The 16,148-nt window shown below is 42.7% G+C and overlaps 1 protein-coding gene across 1 annotated transcript; it reads left to right on the top strand.

Annotated features, from left to right (window-relative positions):
- The first annotated feature begins 363 nt into the window (after positions 1 to 363).
- LOC146697932 (uncharacterized) lies at positions 364 to 15,800 on the top strand. Its single transcript, XM_085472863.1, has 8 exons — positions 364 to 797; positions 7,908 to 8,034; positions 8,901 to 9,561; positions 9,766 to 9,889; positions 10,319 to 10,491; positions 12,094 to 12,231; positions 12,348 to 12,565; positions 13,865 to 15,800. The coding sequence occupies exons 1-8, from the start codon at positions 793 to 795 to the stop codon at positions 15,020 to 15,022; spliced, it is 2,604 nt and encodes an 867-aa protein (XP_085328989.1). The 5' UTR covers positions 364 to 792; the 3' UTR covers positions 15,023 to 15,800.
- The last annotated feature ends 348 nt before the right edge of the window (positions 15,801 to 16,148 follow it).

Below are 16,148 nucleotides of genomic sequence, written 5' to 3'. Positions count from 1 at the left end.
ACTTTCATATATTGTTTTAGTAAGTTTCCAAAACATACAAGTTTCATTTATATAATTTTTCAATGGATCTTATATCTGTTTTCACTCTTGTATGCTTTTCATGCAGGTTTCACACAAGCCACAAAACTTTAGATTTATATCTTTTCCATGTGGGGTGGTAGGTGCCTATTTCAATAGGACAGAGCGTAGGCATACAGTCAGTTAAAATGGGTTTAATGTTAATACAAAATAAAATGAAACATGTAACAGTAGTGTGTTGATAGGAGTCATGTGGGTAGTTCAGCTTCACCACTAGGGGGCTGTCTAACCAAATTGTGATATAGACTGTGTCGTAGAAGCAGCGGCAGGTTATGTTTACGTGCGTGGATGTGAGCCACGTTAAAATAAAGAAGCTTGCTCACTGCTACTGATGTTTTATTGAAAACATGTGGGACGTGGGAGACAGGATAAGTGCTGCGGGGAACCTGTTAAAATCAAAACATATGACCCACGTGAAAAGGGACGGAAACTCACGCTGAACCACGTGACGACTCTGCGTTCTGAGCGTCTGCTGACGCGGCTCTCGGTTCAGCGGCTCTAGCCTGTCTGGCAACTGCGGCTCACATGACCGCAGTCGGTGCTTCCTCACTGCGCTGAGGAGCCGTGCAGGGGCCGACTCCAAGCTCCAGCTCTACGGGAATAACAGCCCAGGGGAGCGGGGGGACAGCTGACATGAGCTGCTGTTAGTCGGTGAAGCTGTGAGCCGTTCTCTCAGATCCTAGATGTGTCCATGCTGCAGGCCGGGGATCCTGGATGGGGTGCGTGTTTTCTTTTATTAATGCCTGCTTTGTTAAAGGGAACATGCTCAGTGGAAGACACGTTGTATGTTGTTCGTTCATCTGCGTTTGTTTAATGATCCGCAGACTGCTCAGTCGTCAGGGCTGGAAGCGCCTCAGAAATAAATCCATCCACCCGCGCATGTTAGTTCCCGCTGTAGCGGTACGGGAGTGTCCGTGTCAGGGTGTGGGAGAAGCCAGAGGGCTGCAGGCCGGTGTTGTGCCAAAAAGTGATTGTCTGCCAAAAACTGATTTCCGGTATTTGCCAAAAACTGATTGCTCGTATTTAAACTGTTATAAGTAACTTGTTGGGCTATAATATGTGAAACATATGTCAAATGCATCCCTCATGGATGACATAAAGTCATCTTGAGCCACAAACAACATTCGTGTAACAAGGTAGAAGCCGCGATCAGTTTTTGGCAGTGACTTTTATATAACCTTTATTTATGCAGTTAAAAAAATCTCATTAACATTAAAAATGTCTTTTGTAAGAGTAAGTTGGCCAAGAGGACAGCAGCAATGGCAGCAAATATTACAATATTTCTGTAAAAATATTTTAAGTGGGGATAAAGGACCGGATTGGTTATAATGTAAGTACAATAGCAGAGAGTTGTAAAGATACTTGAAAAACAGATATTGTTTTAATTCTCTATATAACCCCTTTGTAAACCCTGTTCACCGAAGTCTATTTACGAACATACGTAAAGATATTACACACAAAAAATACACAGAAACATTGGAAATCAGTTTTTGGCAGACAATCACTTTTTGGCACAACACCGGTACTCGGCTATTTGCAGCACGTTGTACTGCACGCTACATGTGTGGTTTGTTACAGGTGCTGAGTGAGTGTAGATGATAGGATTACATGAGGTGCAAAATCAGTGAGTGAGACACGAAGCGTGGTCCTTTCTAGGGATGGACTGATCCGATATTACGTCTCGGTATCTGTCCGATAGTGACCTAAATTACTGGATCGGATATCGGAGAGAAATAAAAAAAATATATATATAATCCGATTAAATTAAATATCACGAAAGCACCTCACAAAACTTGCGACATAACTCAGCTCATAACCTTAGCAGTCGGAGCGGTACACGTCACGTGATAGAGCGGCTGTGTGTATTTGTAGCCTCGCTACCAAACCAGCATTTCATCAGGAAGTGATCCCAGAGAGAAGTAAAGCAAGTGTGTAAGTTCATCTCTGAATGTTAGTAAAGCATTCCTGCATTAAGCTTAACAACCATATATGGAGCGACTGCCTCTCTCCCTCTCTCTCCTGCTGCTACTTCAATCATGAAACTGATCAATGATCAGCTGATCGTCTCTCTTGTTTGTTTTTGTCTCACTTTGCACCAGAAAGAAACCAGCGGCTGAACAACAGCAGCACGTTTAAGCTTGATCAGCTGTTGTTAGAATGTATTTAATACTTTCTACACCAGGATCTATTTCTACAGCTGAGGCTGTAACTGTGCAGGGGCGGATCTAGCAAAGTTTAGCCAGGGGGGCCGATAGGGCATGAACAGGGAAAAGGGGGCACAAAGACATACTTTTCTTTCTTATTCTCATTTAAAATGTCGAGCTTTTAATAAATTGAATGAATCTTAAACCAAAGTTTTAATCTGATGTAAAATGTATAGAAGTCCATTACTGTATATAGTAACTGTTAAGTCTAATATAAGCTAGAGTACTTTTTCCTTTGGGAAGGCACCATCTGTGCAGTCTGCAGTTCTGTTGAAGAAAGATGTTGAAACTATTTCATTATTGTAGAAAAGTTATTGATTTCTGTGCATTTTTTTTTTTTATTTATTTATTTTTTTTACATGTGCATTAAATTAAAGTTGATTACGTCGATTAAGCATCACAAGGTGGAGGGTGGGAGGGGGGGGGTCCCTATTATTTTTTTGCTAGGAGTTTGCAACCCTATTATTTAGGTTGTTTAATTTTTCTGCTAAGTACTCTTTAAAATACCAGAATAGGGAAGATGGTGCAGGGTTAAGTTTATTAGATTGATCAGCTTTGCTGATCAGTGGGGTTTTTTTGCATACAGGTATAACAGAATAGCTTTAGTGTTTGGTTGTTTTTTTAAACTTGTCTATGAACTTATACAAAATGCAGCAAGATATTTATAAAAAACAGTTTTATTGATTATAAAATGCACCATATTTGCATATCGGCAGATATGCAAATTTATGATATCTGTATCGGACATAAAAAGAAGTGGTATCGTGCCATCTCTAGTCCTTTCCACGGGGATTTTAGAGGAGTGCCCGGCGTTATTGCTGCTAATGAGAGAATTAATCACAGCATAATCACATGATGATTTAACTGCCTTAGGTTAGCTACCTCCATTATAAGAAACAAACTTGAGCCTGGGGTAATGGTTGTTGTAAATCTGTCTGAATGCATTTACAGTACAGCTAGGCTCTTGTGTTAAGCGAGGACAGAAGTATAGTGAGAGGTTACAGTAGTGGGGTTGGGAGATATTATTTGATTCATATTTCATAATTCCCACTGTAAGCTATTGAGTTTAAATTAATGTACTGACTTGGCAGTATCAATATGCTGTCTCTGAAAGCCTTTGAATTGAACAAAATGCTATAACCCACATAAAACGCTGGCAAAATAATGAAAGTCAGCTGAATGGAGCTTTGTTTGTGCTCTGAGTCCTACTGTCCCTACAACCTCTTACCACATAGGTCTTTCGTATGCTCTCTCATAGCCTACCATATTTCCAGTTTCACCCGTTCATTAGAGCTTGTAAATATGTTGGCCGAGAGAAGGTGTGTGCACAGAACAGGACTAGATATAGAAACATACTGCAGATAGCCCAGAAGGAGACAGACATCTGCTGCTAGGATTATTTACATTTGAAATCATTGTCAAACTTGACTTGAGTCAGGTCTCAAGCTGCAAGTCAGTGAACAACAACAGCATGCTGGCCTGGTTCCTCTGGTCCCTGCACTACAAAGCAGGCTGAACATACAGTGGGGCAAAAAAGTATTTAGTCAGCCACCGATTGTGCAAGTTCCCCCACTTAAAATGATGACAGAGGTCAGTAATTTGCACCAGAGGTACACTTCAACTGTGAGAGACAGAATGTGAAAAAAAATCCATGAATCCACATGGTAGGATTTGTAAAGAATTTATTCGTAAATTAGGGTGGAAAATAAGTATTTGGTCACCTCAAACAAGGAAAATCTCTGGCTCTCACAGACCTGTAACGTCTTCTGTAAGAAGCTTTTCTGTCCCCCACTCGTTACCTGTATGAATGGCACCTGTTTGAACTCATCATCTGTATAAAAGACACCTGTCCACAGCCTCAAACAGTCAGACTCCAAACTCCGCCATGGCCAAGACCAAAGAGCTTTCGAAGGACACCAGGAAAAGTATTGTAGACCTGCACCAGACTGGGAAGAGTGAATCTACAATAGGCAAGCAGCTTGGTGTGAAAAAATCAACTGTGGGAGCAATCATCAGAAAATGGAAGACATACAAGACCACTGATAATCTCCCTCGATCTGGGGCTCCACGCAAGATCTCATCCCGTGGGGTCAAAATGATCATGAGAACGGTGAGCAAAGATCCCAGAACCACACGGGGGGACCTGGTGAATGACCTGCAGAGAGCTGGGACCAAAGTAACAAAGGTCACCATCAGTAACACACTACAACGGCAGGGAATCAAATCCCGCAGTGCCAGACGTGTTCCGCTGCTGAAGCCAGTGCATGTCCAGGCCCGTCTGAAGTTTGCCAGAGAGCACATGGATGATACAGCAGAGGATTGGGAGAATGTCATGTGGTCAGATGAAACCAAAGTAGAACTTTTTGGTATAAACTCAACTCGTCGTGTTTGGAGGAAGAAGAATACTGAGTTGCATCCCAAGAACACCATACCTACTGTGAAGCATGGGGGTGGAAACATCATGCTATGGGGCTGTTTTTCTGCCAAGGGGACAGGACGACTGATCCGTGTTAAGGACAGAATGAATGGGGCCATGTATCGTGAGATTTTGAGCCAAAACCTCCTTCCATCAGTGAGAACTTTGAAGATGAAACGAGGCTGGGTCTTCCAACATGACAATGATCCAAAACACACCGCCCGGGCAACAAAGGAGTGGCTCCGTAAGAAGCATTTGAAAGTCCTGGAGTGGCCTAGCCAGTCTCCAGACCTCAACCCCATAGAAAATCTGTGGCGGGAGTTGAAAGTCCGTGTTGCTCGGCGACAGCCCCAAAACATCACTGCTCTCGAGAAGATCTGCATGGAGGAATGGGCCAAAATACCAGCTACTGTGTGTGCAAACCTGGTAAAGACCTATAGTAAACGTTTGACCTCTGTTATTGCCAACAAAGGTTATGTTACAAAGTATTGAGTTGTATTTTTGTTATTGACCAAATACTTATTTTCCACCCTGATTTACCAATAAATTCTTTATAAATCCTACCATGTGGATTCATGGATTTTTTTTTTTTCACATTCTGTCTCTCACAGTTGAAGTGTACCTCTGGTGCAAATTACTGACCTCTGTCATCATTTTAGGTGGGGGAACTTGCACAATCGGTGGCTGACTAAATACTTTTTTGCCCCACTGTAGCCAGGATAGCTTTCCTCTATCTGGCTTCACTTTGCTGACACTGACAATCAGGATATGTGGTCCAAGAGTTTATCAGCTCGATAGCTTGAGCCACGTTTTCCAAACCAGTCATGAGGATGGCAGATTTGACCAGTCACATACATGGTCTAACCCTGCAAATTAACTGGTTTTACAAAGGAAGTTAAAATTGTGATATTATAAAAATATGAACTACTGAAAGTAACACAGCTGCTGCAGTTCATCAATATAAGCATTTTTAACAGCAAATGGACCACACAGTAATAAAGTGCTGTATCAACATGTGTGTGCTTTAAGCACTTTGGTCAGTACCCCCATAGCTCCTGTTTTTATTCAGCCATAATGGCTCCTGTGTGGCTGCTTGCAGGTCCGTTTGATGCTCGCCTCTCCGTGTCTAACCAATCTGCTGCTCCCTGTGCTCTCATCTGTCCTGGTTATATGAAGAATGTAATCAGCACGTGTCAATCAAACTCCATCCAGATCTATAGTTTTTGATGTGATTATTTAAGCCATGCTATGTATTAACTTATTTTATATTCTGACTCGACCAATTATTCAACCAGACTGCAGAAAAGCTAATTAACGTGGCTCAGTCTGTTGCTGTTTATTCCTACTGAATTGACTGGATAACTGTGGGTCTGATTATTGGGGGGGTCATAACCCCCCTAACCCCCTAGAAATTACGCGCATCTGAGACAGTATACTTCTTTTATGAGGTTTTAGTACTGGGGTACAGTTGGATTTTGCATCAATAACCGGAGCTCTTTTAGATCACGAGGGTTTGAGAGCATCCTCCTGTAACCATGGTTACTTCCTGTCAGAAGTAGGCCATGTGAGAGGAAAAACGGAGAGCGACCGTCCTGCAGCCTGACAACGCTCTGAGCAGCTGCACGATTTCATGTTTACAGCCTGTCACCCTGATGTTTATAATAACGTCATCATGAATTATAAATTGTCAATGTGACCTACACGAGAAAACGGACGTGTGACAATTAGGGTAGTTATCATGATTAGGATGGCTTGATCAGACAGAGATGGTCTTGTCTAGAGGTGGGAATCACCATACATCCCACGATACGATATTATCACAATACTTAATGCATGATACGATATTATTGCAATTTTTAAAAATATTTTGCGATATTCAGATTCTGTACATAAAGGTAAACTTTATCAATATTCATTTTATCTAATATCAAAGTCTCACACTCAGTCTTTCTCTCATCTCAGTTTTATTGTTGACAAACTGAACGGTTTGTATTACAGTCTAGTCCAACTTAACTGAATGCAACCATCTGGTACAATTATAGCTATTCTGAACTATGTAATTTATGAAAACTATGCGACCCCTTCAGCAACTGAAGAATTTGAAAGTAAATTAAAACAAAATATAATTTTACATTAAATAAAAATTTTTTGTAACAAAATATCGATTTCTACTGTCCCTGTATCGATACATTATTAGCAAACAAAATATCACGATACTACACAGTATCGATTTTTCCCTCACCCCTAGTCTTGTCTTGGTCTCGCTGTCTCAGATCGACATAGTGGTCGGGAGATTTGGAGTCAACAGTATCCATGACACACACCGTAACGTTCGATAATGTGTCATGTGCCAAAGCATCAGCTCTAAGAGCCGTGCTTACAGAGTGCTTAGTAGTGAATCAGAAGAGTCGACTCCCCTTGAGCGAGAGCCGCTCCTCACCTAATTTCCTTTGGCTGCTCAGCTCTCACACAGTGGCTCAGCTATGCTCCAATCCCTCCATATTGTGGCCAATCACATGCGAGGATATAGGATAATATCATTGTGCGAAAAACAGAGAGGGTGATGGACGCGACAGAAAAGTGAAGCGTTCGTCCGTCCTCTCAGTAAGTGAGTGAGACAGTAGACAGCGGTGAGGAGGGCTGTGCATCGCAAAAACACATAAATATGCCTGAGACCTGTAAACGAAGCAGCATCTGGCTGCAGTTTAAAGACTTTTGTCTCGGTCTCGGTCTCGTCTCGACTTTGTCTTGGTCTTGATACCCTCTGGTCTTGGTATTGTCTTTGTCTTGGTTTAGGACTACAAGTCTAGATCTCAGCACAACTTCATGTCTATTGAAGAATTGTCTGTTTCCGTGGCAGTTGCATGTCTTCTTCCACGCAATCTGCACTTGGAATTGTATTTGAACCAGGCTGTCTAATTTATCCTAATTAAATCTTTTCCCCTCAGGTATTGAAGAGTAATCAGTGCACTGGCTCACCTGTGTCATCAGATAGACGCAGTGCTGCTGTGTCTCCAGTGAGATTCACTGCTCCTTTAGACGACTGTTTCTTGACTAGCTGGTGGTTTTGCACACCATGAGTGACTCTGTGCCACATAATGGACTGATTTTAAAATTACTTGAAGTCATATTGAATAGTGTGACTCTCTACTGCAGCCCTGTCCAATGGCTTTTTTTAATTGGAGCATTTCGTAATTCTTCTCATCTAGAAAGAAGCAGACGAATGTTTATTCCAGCCCCTGCAGTGAAAACATAGCACAGGCAAAACACAGAGACTCTCTGCTGGGCAACATGAGTACAGACAGACCCAAGCGGAACGTCATCAGAAAAAGATATGTAAGTAAACTGTCTTTCCTCTTTAAAGTGTACGTGGCCTGTTCCTGATTACTTTTTTGTTTCAGATCATAAAAGAAATTTTAATATCAGACAAAGATAATATAAGTAAATCCAAAATGCAGTTTTTAAATAATAATTAGATTTATTAACGGAGGAAAAAGTCATTGCACCTGAAACCTAAACATTGGTTGTGCCAGCAGCAAGAACTGCAGTCAGGTCTGAGGCAAGTAGTCTTTTCACTTGGCTGTGGAAGGATTTGGCTCTCTTCATTGGAGGGCTTTTTCGGCATGAACAGCCTGTTTAAGGTCATACCAAAGCATCTCAATTTGATTTAAGTCTGAACCTGACTGGGCCACTTTCTGAGCCTTTCAGAGGTAGACTTGCTAGTTTGTTTGAAATATCGGATTCTCACCCTCAACCGGTCGCAGCAGATGGCCCCGCCCCTCCCTGAGCCTGGTTCTGCAGGAGGTTTCTTCCTGTTAAAAGGGAGTTTTTCCTTCCCACTGTCGCCAAAGAGCTGCTCATATGATTGTTGGGTTTTTCTCTGTGTCTATATCATTGTAGGGTCGACCTTACAGTATAAAGCACCTTGAGGTGACTGTTGTTGTGATTTGGCGCTGTGTAAATAACATTGAAGTGAAAAGTGTATTTGAGTAAATCCCCACATAACTCAGTTTCAGACTAGTCAAAGAAGTCACAGCTGGCAGAATGTTCCCCACAGGCCAAGTATGTTTCAGATTTCAGGATGAAACATTTCACTTGTACCTGTAACATCAATACGTTTTAGTAAACAGATAAAATAAAAATTGTGTTGATGCCCCAAAATCCGTGGAACTAAAGGTGAAGACACTGTTTTTGTGGTGCAGGACATCAGTGACGGGATGCCGTGGTGTGAAGAACGTCTGGTCCGCAAAGTTCTCTTCCTTTCTCTCAGGGAATACAGAGACAAACACCGTGCTGCACACACTCACTCACACATACACAAGTGTCCACATGCTCTGCAAAAGACACTGACAAAACCTAATGCACACAAGAAAACACAAGCAAGAAAAAACATGCACACACAACAGCAAAGACTCACATGCAAACAGCTAAATACATACACACAGGCGAACACACGTACTGCACAAAACCTGCACGTTTCAAAGCGCCTGCACGCTGAACACACAAACAAACGGCAGACAGCTCACTTGAATTGGGTCTCGCACTCTCCAGAAAGTAAATGTACTCGGATACTACGGAACACACAAACTCAGATGAAATTGTGTAAAAGGAAAGTTGCACACACTCGGCAGCGTACTTGCACGGACCAGAAGACGTCTTCTACCAGGACACTACGCTCAAATAAAACACAAAACACGCTGTCGCTGCAGAACTCAAAATACCCCAAACCTGCAAAACGCACAGACACTGCTCAACACACACACTCACTGAACAACATGTGCAGATCTAAAAACACAAAGATGCCACTGAGAGCTGCTCTCTCAGCCAGGACTCTGAGGTCGCACACCCCAACAAGTGTCTGTGGTGAGTAACACAACAAGCGTGCATGTGTGTCTAATGTTGTTTTTGGGGTTATTTGGAGGCTCCCTGGAAGTAAACAGCGTTTTGGTCCCAAACTTTAGCCACGAGCAGATTGTCTGTGTCATCACGTGTTATTACTTTGATTGTCATGACACTGTAGGTGGAGGTCAGTTCTCACACAGCTGGGCTTGTGCCTGTTCTCTTCAGGCTCTGTAGTTAACACTGCGATCAAGCGTCGGGCAGCTGGTCCAAACTGGAGCTGGTCCTTACAGACGCAACAACGCCATCCTACCAGCAGTCGTGGTGATGAAGATGATTGTGCCAAAAACAGGTAGGCACCAGTGTGTTTTTGTGTGTGTTGTGATTATGCTTCTCAAACTTGTGATGTTCCAACATCAGAAGCTGATTTTTAAACAAAAATCACATCCCAAGAGGTTCGAATAGATTTTAATAAACACAGTGTTGCCAAAAGTATGCACTCATCAACTTGAGTGATGCTGTATCACTCACTGAACGCGAGTTGGTGCAACAGATGAATATTTATACTTTGTGATTTGCTCCATCTGTGTACAACAGCACAACAGTTTCTAAAACGAATCCTGTCATTGCGTTTCATCAAGAAAATGAAATTCACTTTGAGACTAAATTCATTTAAAGTCTCTGTCGTCACTGAACTGTGGCTTACTAGAGATTAGGATTAAATGTTTGTTGCATTATTAATAAATGCACTTGTTTGGTTTGACTTGATGTATGTATGCAGACCTCGGCTGCACGCACAGAGAAAGTTTGCTCAGTCCCCACCCAGCTCTCCAGGACCATTGGTGCTGATGAGGTCTGCACAGAATACCCACTCCCACAGCCTGGCTGTAGTCACCTGTCTGACCAAACGTCGCCCTAAGACTGAGGACTTTTTGTCTTTTCTCTGTTTAAGAGGTAAGCTGAAAACACGGAAGCTGCTCTCACGTGACCAGGCTGTGCACAGGGGTGGCTGTAGCTGAGGATGTTATCCACTCATTGGACGATGGGTCGTTCGAACTCTCAGAGCCCAGCAGGATATTTGTCTCTGTGTCATCCACGTTGGTTTTTTCTGTGGTTTCCAAGCCTTTGATGTTGCTGAGCTGGCCAGGATTCACCTTTTTGAGAATGTAGACCTGACTGCTCCTAAGCTCTTTGGTAACTCTGATGGGTTTATTTTGGTCTTACAGCCGAATGCACAAAGATCCCTTTGGCCTCATTTACAATGAAAGCTGTAAATACCATTCGAATCAGCGTATCATATCATATGATGTCATATCGATTTTTTTTAAACCCACTGAATTAAATCTGAAAGTCTGCACTTCAGGCAAATATCGACAAAAATACTTTCTTTGTCTAACTAACTTTGGACATAATTGTGAGCATACGGAGATTAGGAAGAAAGACTGCAGCCTGAGAGAGATCTAGTTATCTATCCGTCCGTCCGTCTGTCCCTTCCCTCATTTCTCGATCCCTGCCTATTTCCTCTCTAATCAGGAGTCCCACTGTGGACAATCTTCACTGGTGACCCCTTTTGGATGCAACCCCCTGTGTAGCCAGACAAAATGTAAAACCTCATAACCTTGGATGCACTCCAAGCAACCTGAACCTGCAAGGAAAATAAAGTCTAGGCTCATTTGTCACGTGAAACTCAACACAATTTTTTCATTTAAATCATTTATCCATAAATCTGTAGGGTCAAATATAACTTCTGTTGTTTCACCAGTTCCCTGTTCTGCAGCATTTGGCTGTCAGAAATGTGCACTTTTGATGACTTTTGGGTCATCTAGATGTTTCCTAGGTGGCATATTGATTGTGGACCAGGAATATCAAACATCGGCCCGGCTAGGGCTCCAATCTGGCCCACTGGACTTTTTTGTGGAGGGGTATTTCAGCTTTGGACTTTTATCTCTTTCCACACTTTTAACAGAAAAATGTGCTACTCACATAATTCACCACCGTACAGAATATATTCTGATTTATTGCGAGCAACACAACCTGATGTTGTTGCAGTTGTAGTCATTTCCAGCCTGTCCTTGTTTGTCCTGCCTTTGCCGCTCCTCTGAGTTCCCTGTTTGACATAAAAAAATGGATGCAGGAAATGAAATTGTTTTAAAAGTTTTATCCGGCCTGTACAGCTCATCTACTAACTGGAGGGTTGATGGTGCGATCCCTGGCTGCTCCGGCCTGCATGCCAAATATCCTCGGGCAAGACATTAACCCTAAGTTTCCCTCTATTCATGCACATGTTGAGCATGAGTGCTGGAGGAGGTGTGGGTTACATTGTGTTGCTAAAGCTGTTAGTGGAACATCAGTCGACAGTTAAGTATAACAGTGAAGTTAGCTGGTAGCAGCTAGGTTGTTTGGACTGTGTTGATAGCAGAGTCAGGCTGCACAGTGTTTCTCAGAGCATCTTTAAACTGTTTTGGTGAAGTAACTCTGTGAGAGACTACGGAGATTAAAAATAAAAAAGGGACATGCCACGCACACTTGATGATGCCATTTCCTCTTTCACTTCAGGTTCAGCAGCATTACCGCGCAACATGGCATTCTTAACAAGTAAGCGAGACAGGGAGCCAGGTGACAGTCAGCGTTTGCCTTCCTGTCACAAGGCTCCAGCTGAGGAGAAGAAAATCAGGATGTTATGTAGAAAAACAGGTACTCGCCTGCTGGGAATGTTTTTGTAAACTTCTGCATCTTTCTTTGCAAGTGTATTATTCCTCCTTAAACTCTAGCTGCTATTTGAAATGATAGTTTCTGTGCCTGTCCTGCAGTGCACAGTGACTCCAGGTCACTGAAGAGGAGGCCTGCCAGCCCTGCTGTGCTCAGATCCACCTGCCCTTTAACAGCTCGAGCACAGAAAAGGATGGACAGCGATGAAAGAGAAGGGAAGCAACAGAAGAAGGGAGTGGAGGGGGACAGGCGAGAGGGCGCTCAGATACACCTCCTGAGACCTCGCCAGCACTTACTTCATGTCAAGAGGGCTAACAAGGTCTGGTCATGCTTTACTACACGTTTGCTTGTGTGAAAAGTGTGCTGTTGTATCATCGGTATGGAAACCAAACACTAATAAACATACAGGTCCTTTTAACACCCGGGGTTGTTCCTTTTGGACTTTGTCAACAGTTTTTTACTAAGTTCGATGAGAAGAGTAAAAGGTCTTGGACACATTGTCAGTGGCACCTGATGGTGGCTGAAGAGGGCCACTGACTGGAGTGTGTGTGGATTAATAAAGCTGCTCTTTGACAGTCACAGCGCTGCTGTCAATGCTGCCAAACAGCTGAAACAGTCACAGTGACATTTAACCTGACATGTGCAATATTGAATACAAATGCATAGAGAGCTGTCGCCTCTCTGACATCTAGAGCTAAAGTTAAAGTTGCTGGTAAGTGATACAAACAGTCCAAACACTGGGTCTGCAGATATGAATCAGCTTTAGTGTACACAAATGATGGATTCTGGTTTGTTGTTATCATACACCAACATAGCATTATTTTATTTTGGTGTTGTGTGTTTGTATATTTTTGCTACAGCTTATATGTCAAAGGAAATCTGAGTATTTCTTCACCCGTGTGTGTGTGCACCCCTTGTGCATTTGAGATTAGCATTTGTTAAAAAAGAAAATCCCCAAGACAGACTGTGGGGGTTTGGAGGGTCCTCCCCCCAATGTCATACATGTTAAATAATTCTCCCCGGATGCTCTGATTTCCTCCCACAATCCAAGGACATCAGTGTTAGTTTGATGGAATTACGATCACTAATTAATGTAAATCGTCGATCGGATGCAAGTTTTACTCCATGGGTTAGTCCTCCGATGGACGTGGGAACTATCTGTTGTGTACCCCCCCATAGTTGGCTATAGTTGGATCAGCACTAAAAATAAATGGACAGAGAAACAGGAGCAGTGGTGACACCTCCTTCCATCATCTTATACACAGATCTCAGAAACAAAAAACAGTCCAGAAAGTGACTAAAACCTTTAGAAATTTAAGTTGTGATCAGACTGAAAGCCTCTCACCTTGTCTGTGTGTGTGAACGTATTTAGTTTCAATCTCTGGGCTATGTCATCACGGCTCAGTGATGCCAACGCTAAAGTCATGTGATGGTGGCGTTGTTCCTCTGGATGCGTCGTTGACTTCATATGTTGCCAAATGCATTTAAACAAAAATTGCATGGTTACTGTGAAACCAAAAGATCTAAGCATCATAAACCAGGGTGATGCTAACTTCAGGCCTACAAAAATGATTATCCACAGAAGTATGCAGACTATCACAATTTCTCTCTGTTGCAGGTTGCCATGGTTACTAAAATCTCTGAGCAAAGAACCTCCTGTGTAGCGTCAGTCATTCCTTTAACGCCGAGAACTGGTGTTGGTAACAAACAAGGCACAAGGCCAAGCAATACATACAAATCAAGGCGCCATCCCCAAAGCAGAGCCCAGGAAAGCAGCAACAAGTACCACCCCCTACATCACAACCACCGTCGGGCTAACAATCAGCACCTTCGCCACCCAACGCTTTCTAAATACTATAGCATCCACACAACCTTCAGTATTCTCCACAATTCAGGAAGAAATTCATGCCAAACTCCATGTTTAAATAAACGTTCAGTGTCTAGACGGCTGAATGAGAACCCTGTGGTCCTGAGGTTATCCAGACGGAGGAGAGGCCTTCCACCAGACACCAGCCCTGTCCTTCCGAATCGGGTTCCCTTGGACAAAAACTCATCAAATGAGTGCCAGACATCTCAGGACAAAGATGCTCGTGTCTCACAGGAGAGTGATATTTACGAGATTCAGCAGAAAGGGGACAATGTTAGAGAGGATTATGTGAACATGTGTAAACACTCTGGTAACCACGATGTGAAAGCTGTAGGAAAAAGATACGGGCATGTTGGAGATGTGAAACTTGAGAGGGGAAAGGGAAATATAGAAAAGCTGCCTGTGGCAAGCACAGCTGCTCTGGAGGCCTCTGATCAAAGGGAAAGCCTCACTAATGTCAGCACTAGCTATAACCTCATGCCTGCTGGTGAGGTTGTATGGAAACACCTGAGAGAGAAAACACTCCAAAAACATCAGAACTCTACAATCTTAAAGCCACCTGCCAGGGCTAATGAGTCCAGGGCTGCTGCTAGGACTAGTGTAACTAAAGCTGCTATTAACTCAGTGACATCTGACCCACCAGCCAATTCTTTTTCCAGGCACAGTGCCAAGGGTACTGATAACAGCAAGAAAATTAAGAAGAGTAGTTTACGAGCCGGCACCAACATAGCCCATGAATCCAAAAGTGCTACAAAACAGTCTTCAATGAGCACCACGAAGGACACATGCAAGGATGGTGCACTTACCATCAGTTACTGTAGCACTTCCAAAGAGGGGCTTCTCCAGGCCAAGCCTACTACCTCAGCCATCAAGACCAGGTTCAGCTCTAGAATCCTTCTAAAGCACTGATTTTTAAACCGTATCCAAACATGAATACACTCACTGTTATGTAACTAAGATTTTATGATGACAAGTACAGAAATGTTTTTAAAAGCTTTTATTGTGTTGAATAGTGGCAGAGCATGATGATGGGTTTCCTGTCAGACAGTACATGTCCTGTACTGGTGTCATTGTTGAAGATAAAATAAACTGGAAGTCATGATACTGGCTGATGCACTATAACGTGGACTGTATGATGCAGAAGTGATAAAGCTTAAAAGCTGCTAGCTTTCAGTTTATTCATTGTTTGCTTTTTGTCTGTTTATTTTCTTCTTGCTTGCTATTTCTCTTACTGTATCTTGGAAAAAAAATAAAAGTATGGGGGGGGGGCACCTTTTAGCACATTATGGTAAATGGACTACTCAGTGTGAGCTGTCAAAGCACTTTTTCTACACGTTTCATTCACTCATTCACGCACAATGCGTTTATCTGTCTAAAGTGCATTTACATAACAATCGCATACACTTTGATGGGAGATCCATGAGCGGACCTCGGGGTTCATTATCTGCTTGAAGGATTCTGTGACACATGGACAGCTGGAGCCAGGCATCAAGCCGCCGACCTGGTAGAGCACCAGCTCTGCCTCGGAGCCGCGGCCACCACGAGGTCAACATTTTGTTTGAACAGCTACAGTAGTTGGTCTCCTCGGCTCCCAGCTGCCCTCGGGCTTCTGTCCTAACATTTCTGAAACGTGTTGCTAACTTGAAATTTATGTATTCAAAATAATAAAAACAGTTTTAAAATTGAAGCTTTAACATTTGACATTTTTATACTACTGCTACATTTTGACCCAAGACAGTTTGTTGTACTACATAATGTCGCGTTTAATCAGTCTGCATATTTTATCTGCATTGCCAATAATAACTTTTGCACTATTTTAGGACCATAATAAACGTTTCAGCTAACATAATTTACTAATGCTAGAATGTAAAGAATGCAATAACGGCACCACTGCTGCATCAAGCAACGTGCAGCATGACCCCTGGGTGTTTGCTACCCGGGGGATCAAACCCTCTGTGGGGCAAGTGTTGCCATCTTGGAGGATGGAGGTTGGTCCTAGACGATGGAAACACAAGATTTCCACTGATATGTTTCT

Source organism: Copadichromis virginalis, linkage group LG11, assembly GCF_057382275.1.
Source record: "Copadichromis virginalis isolate Kocher_CV1m ecotype Utaka linkage group LG11, C_Virginalis_male_GT1.1, whole genome shotgun sequence".
NCBI classification, from domain to species: Eukaryota; Metazoa; Chordata; class Actinopteri; order Cichliformes; family Cichlidae; genus Copadichromis; species Copadichromis virginalis.
This window is presented reverse-complemented; position numbering and strand designations above follow the sequence as displayed.